Here is a 16115-nt window from a genome sequence, read left to right on the forward strand (position 1 = left end):
TAGTGGATGATCATTTGACTATGAGCCAGCAGTGTGCAGCAGCCCCCCCCAAAAGCTAATACAAACCTGTGTTGTATAAACAGGCATAGAATCAAGATCATGTGAAGTATTAGTTGTTGTTGTTGTTGTTAGCTGCGAAGTCGTGTCCGACCCATCACGACCCTATGAACAACGTTCCTCCAGGCCTTCCTGTCTACCATCTTCTGGAGTCCATTTAAGCTCACGCCTACTGCTTCAGTGACTCCAACCAGCCACCTCATTCTCTGTGGTCCTCTTCTTCTCTTGCCCTCAATCTTTCCCAGTATTAGTACCACTTTATAAAACCCTGGTAAGACCACACCTGGAATACTGCTGCCATTTTGGTCATGTTGTCATAAAAAAGATGTTGAGAGTTTTGGAAAAAATTCAGAGAAGAGCAATTAAGATCAAAGGCCTGGAGACTAAAACATATGAAGAACGGCTGCAGGGCTTGGGTTTGGCTAATCCAAAGAAAAGAAGAAATAGGGGAGACATGATAGCAGTATTCCAGTATTTGAGGGGCTGCCACCAAGAAGAGGGGGGGCACGTTATTCACCAAAGCAACAGAGGGCAGGACAAGAAATGAAGCAACCTGGAATTAATTAATTAATTAACTTCCTGACAGTGAGGACAATTAACCAGTGGAACAGCTTGCCTTCAGAAATCGTGGGTGCTCCATCACTGGAGATTTTTAAGAAGAGGCTACAGTCACTTGTCTGAGATGGTATAGGTCCTCCTGCTTGACCAGGGGGCTGGACTAGAACAGGGCTTTTCAACCTTTTCACCCACTGTACCACTTTTACGATATAGCAACATCCGAGTAACACCAGTCGCCTAGCAAGGTGTCAAAAACTTGACCAAAAAAAAGGAAAAAAGTGATGAAATACAGGTAGTCCTCGACTTACAACAGCTCACTTAGTACTGTTCAAAGTTACAATGGCAGTGAAAAAGTGCCCCCCAAACCACAGCCGAGCAAGACACCTGCCTGCCCGCCTGGTTTGGTTTTTATTCCCCCTCATCTGCTGGGTGATTGCAGCAGGTTTTGGTTTTGGTCACTTCACATGACCCTGGGACACTGTGACCGTCATAAATATGAATCAGTTGTCAAGCATCTGAATGTAAATCACAAGACCTGCAACATTCCAGCTGATCAGTGCTTCTTCTAGGCTCAGCAGAAGCGCCAGGATCAGCGCCAAGCTCCAGCTGGAATCTGGCGCTGATCCTGGTGCTTCCACTGAGCCCTGACAGCCCCGAAGCGCTGATCCTGCCGCTTCCGCTGAGCCCTGACAGCCCTGCAGCTCCAGTCATCCCTCACTCAGGTTTGTGTGGTGCTGCCACCGGTTCAGCTCATTCCCCTCACCCACTACCACTTTCCTAGGATGGCCGCGTACCACTTGCCAGGTGACCATGTACCACAGGTGGTACCCGTACCACTGGTTGAAAAGCCCTGGCCTAGAAGACCTCCAATGTCCCTTGCAGCTCTATACTATTCCATTCCATTCTATTCTAAAATAATTAATGCTAAGCCAAAATCTAAGAACTTTTTCACTCTTCCAAGACAAGCAAGATACCTGGAAAGCCTGAAGCAAATCTGTTCCAGACTTACTTTCCCTCTCTACCTGGATATCCTGGAATGGTCAGAGCAGGAAAAATGTAACATTTTCCTTTAGCTGTTAATGTGTGTAAAAATGGTTTTTTTAAAAAACTGGTTCTTACTAGACCAAACTGGCTAGATAACACTCCCATATTGTAAAAACCTATCTTTGTAATGATCATAAAAATGACCATAGGTAGTTCTTCTAAATTAGTGGAGAAATACTGTATGTGAAGTTCAAAGCATCATCAGACAGCATCATCAGTTGCTTGTTCTTGGCAACTGCCATTCAGCAGTTCAACAGTCCTCCTATATGTCCTTTTCAGCTTTTTTTTGCCTAAGACTGGACAAATTAAAAGATAAAACAAATGTCTGTCAGTAGACAAATTTACCTGCAATTAGATATAGATATTTATGGATATGACTGAATTTCCTTTTTTCACAATCTGAAAATATTCCTTAATTTTGCTCTTGGATTTTCATTGTGGTATGTGCATCTGAGTGTGTAGGGAGAATCAACACAAACTCCAAACCGACCCCCCCCCACCCCCAATTCCCATTCATTGTTTCACAATATACAAAATCATGCTTATCCTGATGCAGGATCATGACTGACTAGAGAGAATATCTCTCTCTTTCAAATAGTAAAACCAAAGAGAAGACGAGGAGACAGCCCACTATGAATCTTGAGGGACCAGATAGGATGGATGTTGATGACCTAGTTGGCCAAAGTTCAGCTTTCAGGAAAGAACATTCATAATGCCAATTATGACTCAATAATGGATACAGAGGGATAGATTTGATGCTATTTCTTAAAACAAAGGCAATGTGAATTTTTTTAAAAAACGATTTATGATCACATATTTTAAAGAATCTAATAAATGCTTATAATGCTTTTAATTTTATATAGAATAGAATTTGGAAGGAACTTTGGAAATCTTGTCCAACTCCTGCTCAAGGAGGGGACCTTATACCATTTCAAATGACTGTTATCAAATCTTTTCTTAAAAACTGAGTGATGGAGCACCCACAACTTCTGAAGACAAGCGTTCCACTGATTAATTGTTCTCACTGTCAGGAAATTTCTCCTTAGTTCTAGGTTACTTCTCTCCTTGGCTAGTTTCCATACTTCTTGTCCTGCCTTCAGGTGCTTTGCAGAATAGCTTGACTCCCTCTTCTTTGTGGCAGCCCCTGAGAAATTGGAACACTGCTATCATGTCACACTTGGTACTTCTTTTCAATAGACGTACCCAGTTCGTGCAATTGTTCTTCATATGTTTTAGCCTCCAGTCCCCTAATTATTTTTGTTGCTCTTCTCTGCATTTTGCATTTCTTTTCTGCACTTATTTGCTTTTATTCTGCTTTCTTTTTTTCTTTCTTAATGTATGTGTATAATAACAGTTGTACAGTTGTTGCAAAGTTGTACTGAAATAATGCTAATTTAGATTATAATCTCCACACCATTTTTCAATTCAAAGACCTCCAAAACTACACAATAATGAAGATACCCAAGTGGGACTTTTTTTGTTGATCCCTATACTGTAGACGCAGTGGCTCAGTGGGTTGGGACGCTGAGCTTGTCGATCAGAAGGTCAGTAGTTTGGCAGGTCAAATCCCGAGTGCCACGTAACAGAGTGAGCACCTGTTACTCATCCCAGCTTCTGCCAACCTAGCAGTTCAAAAGCACGTTAAAAAATGCAAGTAGAAAAATAACTACGGTGGGAAGGTAACAGCGTTCCGTGCGCCTTTGGCGTCTAGTCATGCCGGCCACATGACCACGGAGACGTCCTCGGACAAGCACTGGCTCTTCGGCTTTGAAACGGAGATGAGCACCGGCCCCTAGAGTCAGAAACGACTAGCACACATGTGCGGGGGAACCTTTACCTTTTTATACTGTAGACTAATGATTTCTATAGGGACACGGTGGCTCAGTGGGTTAGGACGCTGAGCATGTCGATCAGAAGGTCGGCAGTTTGGCAGGTCGAATCCCGAGTGCCGCGTAACAGAGTGAGCGCCTGTTACTTGTCCCAGCTTCTGCCAACCTAGCAGTTCGAAAGCACGTAAAAATGCAAGTAGAAAAATAGGGACCACAACGGTGGGAAGGTAACAGCGTTCTGTGCGCCTTTGGCATCTAGTCATGCCGCCATGACCACAGAGATGTCCTCGGACAAGCGCTGGCTCTTCGGCTTTGAAACGGAGATGAGCACCGGCCCCTAGAGTCGGAAACGACTAGCACGCATGTGCGGGGGAACCTTTACCTTTTAATGATTTCTAAGAAATTAATAAACAATAGCTGCATAAACATCTCACCTTAAAATATTTTAAAGGTCTCAATAAGACACAGACCAGGCATAGGCCACCCAATCCCTGATCTGGAGAGGGATTAGCAACCTCTTGAGGCCAATGGCCACACCTGAAACATTGGAAACACATTCCAAATGTCCCCAAAATATCTAGTACAATAAACGTACCCAACTATTGGTTTTCTAGGAATCAATCTTGTGAGGTTCACTGATGAATTAAAAATATTTTTAATCATATGCATCTTGCTGTAAAAATTAATCTATCATTCTAGCATCCTAGAAGGCTGTCTACCCAAACTTATTTGTGACTTTCTGCTAGACAAGTAGGCAAACTTCCAAAGCGCTGGGCTACAATCACTTTAATTTTTAATTTTGCTTATCTAGTCTGAGGTTAATACCACACCCTGGCACACTGCAGAATTCCAGTTTATTTCATTTTTAAAAAAATAAATTCAGGTGGGCAGGGAGTCTGCAGGTGCCTATGGTCACTGAGTTGTCTCCCCATGTAGTTTCTCCCAACGGTCTCAGCAGTGAGATTGAAGGCCCTTTAAATATTCTGTTGCTGAGCTATACAAAATGATGGAGCCCTTTAAATTTCACAGCTAATGCAAAAATAACCTGCTTTGAGTACAGGCCCCAGTCAGCACCTGGTGGCAGTATCATTACTTTTAGTTTCCAAATGTTTGCCAAAGGCGGCAGAAAGTTTGTTCTGGTCTGTCTTCTTGAATGAAAGTTAACCAAAAGGAGTTGTAAAGGCTTTAAACATCTGAAGGGAAAAGCAGGTGATTTTAGCAAAAAAAAATGAATTTCCCATAAGAAGCTACTGTAAATCACGCCATCAAGAGGTGCTTTTAAAAAAAATGAACTGAAGTCATTAAATGGCCAATGATTGCATTATCAACCACGAAAAATAAAAGCAATTTATTACCTACTAGTTCTAATTAGTATTTATTATAGAGTAATTTGTTTATTACACACGTGTACTGGCTATCCGGTGTGGTGGTGGTGGTTTGTTTTTTTTAAAAAAAGCTTAAATTCCAAAACACTTGAATTTGAAACAAGGCGGTAAATCAAAAAAGAAGAAGATTGTCACTAGGCATTTCGTAGCGTCTTGCAGGCCCACCTCGTTCTACCAGCGGCGGAGCCCAAACTGCGCCCCGCCCGCTCCGCCTCCCAGCCGAGCCGGCTTCCTTCCTTCACCGAGTCTATTTAGAACCGCCACTGCCACCTCCCGAGGCCGTCCGGGCTGCATTGTGCCCCCTTTCCAGAACCGCGGCTTTCCCTTCTCTTCCTGCTTTCCCGCAGCAAAACCAGCTCGGAGGCCAAGTACGAACGGAAGAAGCTGCAACAGCCTGGGCTACCGCCGCCGGCCTCGCCCGGCTCCTTTCAACACTGGGCTTCCTGAAATCCGGGCCAGGGCTCTGTGAAGTGCCGGGGAGGCAGAGCAGCCGGCTTGGCTTTGCGTCTTCATCTTCCACTGCGCCGCTTCTTCTTCTGCTGCTGCTGCTGCTGCATCCCCAACCTCGGGCGGCGTCGCCGGCTGGGGGATTTGCGGAGAATGCCTCCCGGATCCCGGGCTCGGGACAGCCGAGATTAGCTCCCGCCCCCGTCCCTCCCCCTCCGGCTCCCTCCTCTCTCTCTCTCCGCTTCCCTGCCAGTTCAGCTCCGGATGCCTCTTGGCCAGCGCTCGGCAGGCACGTCTAAGCCGGGTTCTGCAGCTCCCCCTCTTCCTCCACCAGCCGATCGCGGCTTAAGCGCTCGTTGCACCGTCTTGACAAGATGGCGGGGTCGGTGGCTGAGAGGGACGCGGTGGTAAGTGGCCCCTTTTCCTAAAACCCTCCGCGGCTGTCCCGGCCGTCAAGGTGAGCGGCGGTGACACCCGGGCGTGTTTCGGGTCGGTCGGTGGCGCCTGGGTCTTGCGGGGCTCTCGCCTCAGATCCCGTCTAGCGACGGATTCGAGCTGGGAGAGGGGAGCTGCGGATCGGGATCTCGAGAGAAGGAGGAGGGGGGACCTGTTTGCAGCGGCGCCAAGAAAACGCCTCGGGGACTGAAAGGCGGTGGGGAATCGCTGGGCGGGGGGGGGGGTTGAGCTCTAGCCCCGCGATTTCTTATACCTTTCCCCCTGCCGGGGTGTGTACGGTGCGAAGATGAGTGTATTTTACGGTTGTTGTTTTTTTGTACCTGGATGATCAGGTGTGTGTGAGATGAATAGATGGGGAGCGGGGGAGGGGTGCATGGATCTGAGCAGTCAGACATGAATTGTACCTGGAAGACTTGGCTGGGGAATTGGGAGGCAACACCCTTTGTTTTGCGAAAGGGCTGGAGGAAAAAGATGGATTCTCTCTTCAAGACTTGAAATGAAATTGGCGCTCTGTTGCTCAGCCCCCCTTCCCCTTTCCATCCGTCTCTGGGCTAAACACAAAAGAGTGCCTTCTGTGTCTGAATGTGTTGTTTTGTTTTTGCTTTTGCTTTTAGAAAATAGAGGACAGACTTTTAAACAACTCTTTGGGATCCCCAGTTCAAGCCGAAGTGTATTTTCCAAGACTGGTAAAGGATTTGCTTTCCTTCTCTCCCTCTCTTACTGTAATCAGGCCTGATCTGGCCCCCTTCTCCTTCCACTCTGTAATCAGAGGCTACTCATTTTGACTCCCTGCAATCCTTTTCCAGATTGTCCCTTTCTGTGGGCACATCAAAGGAGGCATGAGGCCAGGCAAGAAAGTCGTGGTAATGGGCATCGTGGACCTCAACCCAGAGAGGTAACAAGACACAGGCCCTGCCTGCTTTCCCCTGGCAGGGCTTTTCCATCCCTGACCATGCATTCCTTCTCTGTCCAAGAACCACGAGAGAAAAAGCGTGTTCCCACAAGAAGAATGTAGCTGCCAAACATCCATCATTCCCGAGGACAGTTATTTTTATCTGTAGTTGTAAATATAGAACCTCGGTTTTTGACCTATAGGGAGGAGGCAGATATAGATGTAATGTTTTTAATATGGGAAGATTTCTTATAAATGGGCACAGGGAGGTGTGCTTCACAATGGTTTCTGGATAGAGAGTATCTCCTGGGTGGGGGTGAAGGAACCAAGTATGTTGAGAAGTGGCAGTACGGAAGATACAAACTAGAATGGTGTAGTTGAAACCTAAACAACACTAACTATGATTACTGTTGGCAGTGACAGAAAGACATCTGTTTATTATACGTAGGCTGCATCTTGGATTTCTTGGCTTGTTTGGGGTGAATGAAGAAATGTTCTTGCTTTTTACAGTTTTGACATCAGTCTTACGTGTGGAGATTCAGAAGATCCTCCTGCCGATATAGCAATTGAACTGAAAGCCTTATTTTCAGATAAACAGTTCCTCAGGAATTCCTGCATATCTGGAGAATGGGGAGAAGAGCAGTCGTCTCTTCCATATTTCCCATTTATCCCTGACCAGCCCTTCAGGGTGAGTGCTGAGAGTTTATTGACTAACCACTGACACTGATGTAATTTTAATGATTCTGTTCTGGGTGTGTTTCAGTGCTAATTTTTACCCTCTAAATAACATAACCGTATGTAGACTTTATCTTTAGAATGTAATATTATGCAAACACCAACACATACATTCATTCTGATGGCAATTTATTCAATCCAGATATAGGAACATGACAGCAAATAAAAGATGGTAATATTTAGAGGCACAGGAACTTTCTTGGTGTGGTTATTATAAACATGAATTAAAAACACTAAAACATGCCACTATTTGAAGTGGTTGCCACATGATTTCTATACTCATTGGTATTGTCTCCATGCCTTTTTGTTTCATTGGGTATAAAATGTCTCACTATTCTCGGTTGAAGTGCTTTTCGTATAGTGCCATTAGAGATCTCATGGGGTGAGTTTAGCTTCTTATAACAGCCATAGGACTAACACTTTTTTTAAAGCATGCTTTATGTATTTTGGTCTTATTTTGTTCCTTTATGCCATCTCATTATAATAAAAGAAAAGGGGTGTAATGCAGATAGTCCTCGACTTATGACCATAATTGAGCCCAAAATTGCTGTTGTTAAGTGAGATACTTGTTAAGTGAGTTTTGCCCCATTTTATATTTGTTGCCACAGTTGTTAAGTGAATCACTGCAGTTGATAAATTAATAACCTGGCACTGATTTTGCTTGTCAGAAGGTTGTAAAAGGTGACCACATGACCGTGGGACACTGCAGCTGTCATGAATATGAACCAGTTGCCAAGCATCTGAATTTGGATCACATGATCATGGGGATGCTGCAAGGGTTGTAAGTGTGAAAAATGGTCATAAGTCACTTTTTTCAATGCTGTTGTAATTTTGAACAGTCACTAAATGAACTGTTGTAAGTCAAGGACTACCTGTAATACAATCAGATGCACATACAAATAAAAAGCAGTCTTAGATTCTTGACATAAAGATAGATAACCCGCAAACAAACAATGCTGTCGTAGCATTAGATTCAAATGGAAAGCTAGATTTTAGAGTGGTCTGCACTTTAAAAACCATTTCTCCACTATTCATTCAGGCCTTCCATGATTCTTAGAAAAAGGATGCTTTTGCTATAAGAGCAGCATTAAAGATGTATTGTGAAAATAATGTATTAAAGATGTATTGTGGAAATCATTAAAGCAGCTATTTTTTCACACACACACAAATGTGAGTTTCCTTGCCTTACGATCACAATTGAGCCCCAAATTTATGTTGCTAAGCCAGACAGTTGTTAAGTGAGTTTTGCCCCATTTTGTGACCTTTCTTGCTAAGATCATTAAGTGAATTACTGCAGTTGTTAAGATAATAATGCAGTTATGTGGCTTCCCCACTGACTTCGTCAGAAAATCACAAAAGGGGATCACATGACAAACCCCAACTTTGTCATGGAATCTACCTGCTGTTCAAACATGGACTGCTGGTATAAAAGGATCCCCAGGGTCAAAGATAGACTACATCCAATCTTAGTCAGATTTTTGATCCATATTCACTCTTATCTTACTGGGGTTCAGTGTTAGTCTGATTTTCTCCTCCAGATGCTGACAGCCTCTATCTGCTGGGTTAGAGGGTCTCTTGCTGTGATGGAATATTTAACTGGGTATCATCTGTGTATTGATGATGCCTCACTCTCTGTGCTGACCTTCAGAAACTTCACATAGTTATTCAACAGCATTGCCCTTATATCTTAATTCTGGTGATCGCATACAGATCTCTCTTGCCAGCTGACCGGAAGGACATTCATTCCTACAGTAGATGACTGATTGGGCTGGAATGAGAAGGGGAAAAATAATGTTTTTTTTAAAAAAAAATTGTAAGTTTTTCTTACGTATCTTATATATCTTACAGTACTCCCCGGGGGTGGGGGGGTAACTTGTCCCATGGATAAATTACAGTATCTTTTATGAGCAGAAATCTGCTCTGTAGGATAATGATGAGAAACAGTGCCATATAAGGAACAACACAGAAAAACAGAACCCCATGCTATTATAAGTTTATGCTTTACAAACTGGGCTTTAATTCCTTTGTGAATAGTGCAGCTTGGAATTATGTGATTCCATGTCTGTTGGTGGAGATCAGTTAGATCTATTTATATATAAAATGCATTGCTTTGTTCTTAGTAATGCTCAGTGGAAACTTGTGAGAAACCAACATTCAATATTGTTTATCGTTGTTTTATACTTTCTAAAAAAGTGTGAGGAAGAAAAAATACTTTAAAACACAGGATAAATGGTATGCACAGATTTGAAGTTAGCTCAGAATAGCTATCTAAACCAAACGTGTCCTGCATTAGTGTCCATTGATTGTATGGACTTCTCTAGTAATGTTACTGTTATCCTAAGAGCCACATTGCATTTGCTTTCCAACACTGATTTAAGGACATGAACACAATATATTGTTTGAGGAGTCAAGAGCAAAGGAGGGCATCATTTTGCATTGATCAGTCTTTAGTATGCTCTCAAAGGAGCTGGAATGACAAAAAAAACCACACCAACAAATACAAGGAAGAAATCTAATTACAGTCAGCAAGAGTAAATCTGAAGCACTGCCAATAGCTACCAAGTCCAACATTAAAAAGGCAAAGAATTACTCAAGCGGACAAGCAAGACTGTTGGGAAAAGAGTGGAGTTAGTGGGCTGTTATTTTTTTTAAAAAAAACTCCATTTATTCATTTTATCAATCACTTTATCAGCTGGCAGAACACCCTGCCACAGAACCTTTGATGCCGATCCAAGTGGCCATCCGGGGTCAAAATGGAGGAAGGCAGTTCCTTAGGTACCTTAATCTTAGAGATCTGTAGCTTAAAACTAGCATATTCAATTTGATTCATGGAGAGTAAATAATGTAGCTACTTGAAAAGTGCCCAGTGTACCCTATTACACGGGCCATTTAATAATCTTGTTACAATAAGCTATTAAACAATCTTCAAGAGTAACCCCATAGAGAGCATGTTTTTATAATCTAAGCCAGTGGTTCTCAAACATTTTGGTCTCAGGACCCCTTTCATTCTTAAAAATGATTGAGAATCACAAAGAGCTTTGGTTTACACACATTATATATCTTTCGATGTTTACTATATTGGAAAACTTGAGTAATTTTAAAATATGTATTTAACTTTGTGAACCCCTTAAAGGGCTCTCGGACCCAGGCCATACCACGAGAATCACTAATTTAAGCAAACTATCATTTGGGTTTGAGAACCGGATTTTGTTGCCTTATGGTTGTAGAAATGAAGATGATTCCTTGTATGTGTTTGGTATAGTATTCTGTGAATCATTAACGCTTCCAGCAATGATCAGTGATGGAGTTTCCAGCAAGTAATTATACTCTTCAGTGGGCTTCCCCAGTTATAGGGTATAATACAGGGCAGTTGTCCCCAACCCCCAGTCCGTGGACCAATACCGGGTTGTGGCATGCCAGCAACCAGTCTGCACAAACAAGCAAAGCCCCATCCGTGAGATGCAGGCAGCACACAAAACCACACACCCTCCAGTCCGCGGAAAGAACCTCTCTCCATGGAACCGGTCCTTGGTGCCCAAAAGGTTGGGGACCTCTGATATAAGGCATCTTCCAGATCTATTGGATGATGGTTGCTGTAATCCCCAACAGTATGATCATTGGTAGTCTACTCCAACATGTTAGATCATTGATTGGTCTGCTCAATTGTACTTCATTTGGAATACTAGAGATATTCCTTGTCATCAGACAAGGAAAACTCATTTGTCAGTAAGAAAATATGGGGAATCATCTTGAACACTGTTCCTGCTTCTAAATTTTGTGGGCATTGAGAAGAAATTTACGAGTAAGATGCAATTGAGGATTTTTTTTCTTTTGTATGGCAAATATTTGTTTTCAAGTAGTCTTATATGAATAATGAAGATGAGACCAGAACATTATTTATGGGTATTTGAAGACCTTTTTTTAAAAAAGGTTTAAAGACTAAATGAAATTTTGCTGTCGTCTTCCATTCAAAATGATCACAGTTTAAAAGTGCTTCGCTTTGACTGTTTATGCCCATCGAATGCTCTTTTTATTCAGTGATAATAGAAGTGCATGTCCTAAAACTTTCAGAGTTGTGCAGAAGCCCAAGAAAGAGATAGCAAAAACATATTACAAATTGTAATAGTTAATAAAACAGTAAAGGGGGATTATTAAATACATACAGTAACTATAGTGTAGTCATACTTAATTTTTTATTAAAATAGAGATGAAATAAAATAATGTTTTATTTCTGTCCTGGCAGCAGCCACTCTTTTTGGAGGGAATGAAATCTCCACCTTATTCAAATTTGGGCTTATTATTTTATTTTTATTTTTTTAATTTTCATGTTTACATATCATAAGATTTCACAAGTACGTTGTTATTTGCTTCTCTAGTTACTAAGTACTCATATACATACGGTATGTCTGAATTTGAGGTAGCTGGCATGAAAATGTTTAGAATTGTAGTTATTGCTTCATTGGATTGTACAAATAAAATGAATTGTGAATAGTGTGTTAAAGAGTAAAGAAAGTTCAACAGAGTGCTAAAGGTTTTAAACTAGGCTTGGAGACAGCAAATCTACCTTTAGAAATGGAAGCTTGATGGATGATCAGATGCTGGATATTTTCTGTCAGTGCAGCAAGTGGTGATATTGTGGGGTAAAACTGGGTGAAAATCTGTTACTGTTTTGAATCCCTGGAAGAAAGCAGGATATTTAACAAATCTCCAACTGTGTTCATTTAGTAGCAAAATGGTACAATTGGCAAATAAGGCTCTCCCTTTTTCCTCTGCACCTTTCAGCACAAATTATAAGATCCACACAAATTAACTCTGTGTGAGGAGACCATGGGAAACTCCAACCACACCTGTGGAAGTTGACTTGCATGAGGTTGGATGCAGCCTTTTATTTGCATCAGTTAGCAATTAGATCTGTCTTTTAAATACTGAACCAGAGAAAGATTTATATTTACACTAGAGATTTCCTTTAAATGTTCTGAAAAGATGTATAGCGTGGCTGATGGAAATTTTTTTGAAAAACCTAAGTCATGGATATGCTTTTCCCATCTAGTTACGGGAGGCATTAAGTACTAGATCTTTGCGCACTTACACTTGCATTAGAAAAAAAGGCCAGCATATTATCTATGAGCTTCATAATTAACATGCTGAAGAAGATACCCCAGCTATTCAGTTGTATTTCTTTATATCCCATTATCTGCATTGTTATTGTACCATAGTGCCTTTTCATCCTCATCTACACCATGCACCCAGTGACACAATTTTTAACCCATCAGTACTTTGATTATGTTCTGTCATTTTACTGTTCCATTTGCTTTAGTTAATTACTACTTGAGTTAATAACTTTGGGAAACTATACTTATTCTCTGACTATAAATATGAAACTGAATTTGACTTGGGGGCTTTAGTGACGTCAACCAGAGATTCTGTTAGCAGGTTTTCTTTTCTTGGCCACAAATAGCCTTCCAGTTCTGTATGGATCACAGTGTCTGTCAACTTGGATTGCAAAAGGGGACATCTGCCCTCTTGGAAAAGAGTGATCTGGTCCAAACCACATAGATTTATTTATTTATTTATTTATTTATTTCAATTTATATACCGCCCTTTTCCCGAGGGACTCAGGGTGGTTTACAGGGCAAATTAAAACAGTGCAATATATACCGGTTAAAATAAAATTTAATTAAACATCCCCAAAATAATTAAATTAAAACCTTAACCCAAAACCCTCAGTCCAGGCCGGCAAGCTCAAATAGCCAAGTTTTTAGGTCCCGGCGAAACGAGCGAAGGTCGGGGGCCATCCGGAGTTCCACAGGCAGCTGATTCCAAAGGGCAGGCGCACCCACCGAGAACGCTCTCCCCCTGGGGGCCACCAGCCGGGACTCCCTGACTGGCGGCACCCTGAGGAGGCCCTCCCTGTGGGAGCGCACAGGACGATGGGAAGTTGATGCTGGCAGCAGGTGCTCCCGAAGATAGTCCGGACCCATGCCATTTAGGGCTCTATAGGTCATCACCAGCACCTTGAATCTCACCCGGAGGGCAACTGGAAGCCAATGCAGCTCACTGAGAAGAGGCGTTACATGGGAGTATCGGGAAACCCCCATCACAACTCGCGTGGCTGCATTCTACACCAGCTGAAGCCTCCAAGTGGTCCTCAAGGGCAGCCCCATGTGGAGAGCATTGCAGTAGTCTATCCGGGAGGTCACAAGTGCATGAGTGACTGTATGTAGGGCGTCTCGGTCCAGATAGGGCCGCAACTGGCGCACCAGGCGAACCTGGGCAAAAGCCCCCCTGGCCACAGCTCCTATATGATCTTCCAAACAGCCGTGAATCCAGGAGGACGCCCAAGTTGCGGGCCCTATCTACGGGGGGTAACACCTCATCCCCCATGGTCAAAGCTATGTCAGATAGATAGCACTTCTTATATCAATGCTACTTTTGAGTTCTTAAAATGTTCCAATTAAAATTGTGTTCCTCATCCATATTTTTATTTCTTACAGGTTGAAATATTGTGTGAACACCCTCGTTTTAGAATATTCGTGGATGGACACCAGCTGTTTGATTTTTACCATCGCATTGAGAAGTTATCAGCTATTGATACAATAAAGATAAATGGAGACCTCCAGATTACTAAACTTGGTTGACCTAGGTTTTTCAAATTATTATTAAAAAAAAACAAAGATAACCAAAATTTTAGATTCCAAATTGGCTCCGGTTCTGTTAGCCTCTGTCTGAAGAAGCAATGAGAATTTCGTTTGGGACACCCAGCTACCAGACAGTGATCATTATTGTCTTCTCAGCAGCAAAAGACATGTTGATGAATTGAACTATTGTTTATTTGAATGAAGAAAGCACTTAATGATAAATAGATACTGAGCCGTCCTTCTTTTATGGAACTAAAAAGCCTATCCCTGCTGGATAATCACGTTATAATGGATCTTGAAAGAGTTACTTCATTGTCTAAACTGTATAAGCTATTCATCTTCCCAAAAAGAGGGCAGGTTTGAGAATCAAATACTAAATCTATTACAACAGTGACTTTTCTTTTTGCAAATCATCATCACCACCATCATCATCATCATAATAAAAAAGTTCTCCTGCACTTAAGTGGATTAATGTAAGTGTAACACCAATCACAAAATCAGGCCAGATATGGAAGCCATTATTCAATGCCTATAGCTGGTTTTATTCAAACCAATAACAAAGGTCCCATAGATGTTAACGGTGCAGTGTTAGCTGGACACTGTGGCAGTGGTCTAGCACATGCTCAGCTCCTTCACCCCACAGAATCAAAGGAAGGTAGTGTACCTAATTACAGGATTGCGGCCACTTGAATTGCCAAGGAAAAAGTAGAAACTAAATAATGGCTTCTGAATTTAGTCTGCATATTTTAGTCAGGGTATGTGTATAGAATGTAGGTCATTACATGTTTTGCACAATGCAATATTAATACAATCTTTTAAGAGCTTTCCTCTGGTTTATTTATTGGTACTCATTGTGTTAACGTATTAACAGAAAAATGGAATGATATTATTGAAACTTTAGAGGGGCAAAGTATAAGCATTCTGAATATACAATATTATAGTAACATATCATTTTGGAAATACCTGCTGTTTATCTTAAGGTGGTCGGGGATATTTTTGTGGTGCCCTCACAATGTCACAAAAGATTATTGTCATGTTTTTACCAGAAATTGCTTTTGGTATGTTGTAATTTTGCTGTAAATGGTAGTCGGAATTCATTCCTTCCCTCAGTTAATAAGGATTTCTAATTTGGTTGGGATATGCACAGACTGCAGTCCTATTATACTCATTATCCAGTAGCAAGCCCCCTTCTGGGCAATGAAATTGATTTCTGAATAAACATTGTAAGATAGCTCTGTTTGAATTTGAGAACACCATGCATTTTTGCAAACCAATGCCCTTGGTGGCTGCTGTCCTGATTGAGGGAGGGGATAAAATTCTCAGCTCATCTAAGGACAAAAATGTATCCCTTATAAATGGCCTAATTTATAATTTAATCTAATTTTCCTAATATAGGAATATTGGATGTTCACAGATAGTAGTTTTTATTGAAGAGCATAACTATGTTATCGCTGTAATTATACTGCAGAATGAATGAATGAATGAATGCAGTGAATCCCCCGCCCTTGTTTCTTTAGAAATCAGTGCAATTTATTTACACATGTGGGACCATATTCACCGTGAACAACGAAGGGTTTATTTGAGTGTTATAGTGTGAAGAAAAAGGTGTATTTGCATTATTTTTAGAATTTGTATTATAGGGACTTTTAAAGACATTTATTATGGAGACTTTTGTAGTATAATTTTTTTTAAAAGGCAAAAAAAGAACAAAATAATTTATGCTTGAATCATAAAGAAGGTCCGTTTCCATCAATCAGAGCAAGAATCTTCTTATTTAAGATTATATACAGTAGCTTTATTGTGCATCCAAATGTCAACTTATCCTATCTGATCTTTGAGTTCAAGTCTAACACAGTTAATGAAGTAGAGGCATTAATTTGTCTCTTAGTCTAGAAATCTGTAGAATAAACATGGCTTCCATTATTGGCTACCCAAAAGAGTCATTAGTTCTGCACTCCCTTTGTATTGGTTTATAGTGATGTAGTGTGTTGCAGAAGTGATCGACCTTAAATATTTTGAAATTTAAAAAATACTGGAACTGCATCACCCCCCCCCAGTCTATTTGCAAGGCCTT

General features: G+C 41.5%; 1 protein-coding gene across 2 annotated transcripts in view; it reads left to right on the forward strand.

The window, feature by feature from the left end:
* The first annotated feature begins 4585 nt into the window (after positions 1-4585).
* Positions 4586-16115, forward strand: part of LGALSL (galectin like) — a 23310-nt gene continuing 11780 nt past the window's right edge. Inside the window, exons 1-5 of one of the 2 annotated variants that reach the window (XR_014491373.1) lie at positions 4586-5727; positions 6391-6462; positions 6583-6671; positions 7179-7356; positions 13898-14514. Coding sequence is in view for 1 of the 2 variants with exons in the window: in XM_083353999.1 (XP_083210125.1) it covers positions 5695-5727; positions 6391-6462; positions 6583-6671; positions 7179-7356; positions 13898-14041 (516 nt within the window). In the remaining variant the exon portion in view is untranslated. Of the gene's footprint in view, positions 5728-6390; positions 6463-6582; positions 6672-7178; positions 7357-13897; positions 16108-16115 lie in introns of those variants that run through there. The other variant, XM_083353999.1, reaches the window with a different exon arrangement.

The sequence above is a fragment of the Vipera ursinii genome, assembly GCF_947247035.1.
Source record: "Vipera ursinii genome assembly, chromosome: 1".
NCBI classification, from domain to species: domain Eukaryota; kingdom Metazoa; phylum Chordata; class Lepidosauria; order Squamata; family Viperidae; genus Vipera; species Vipera ursinii.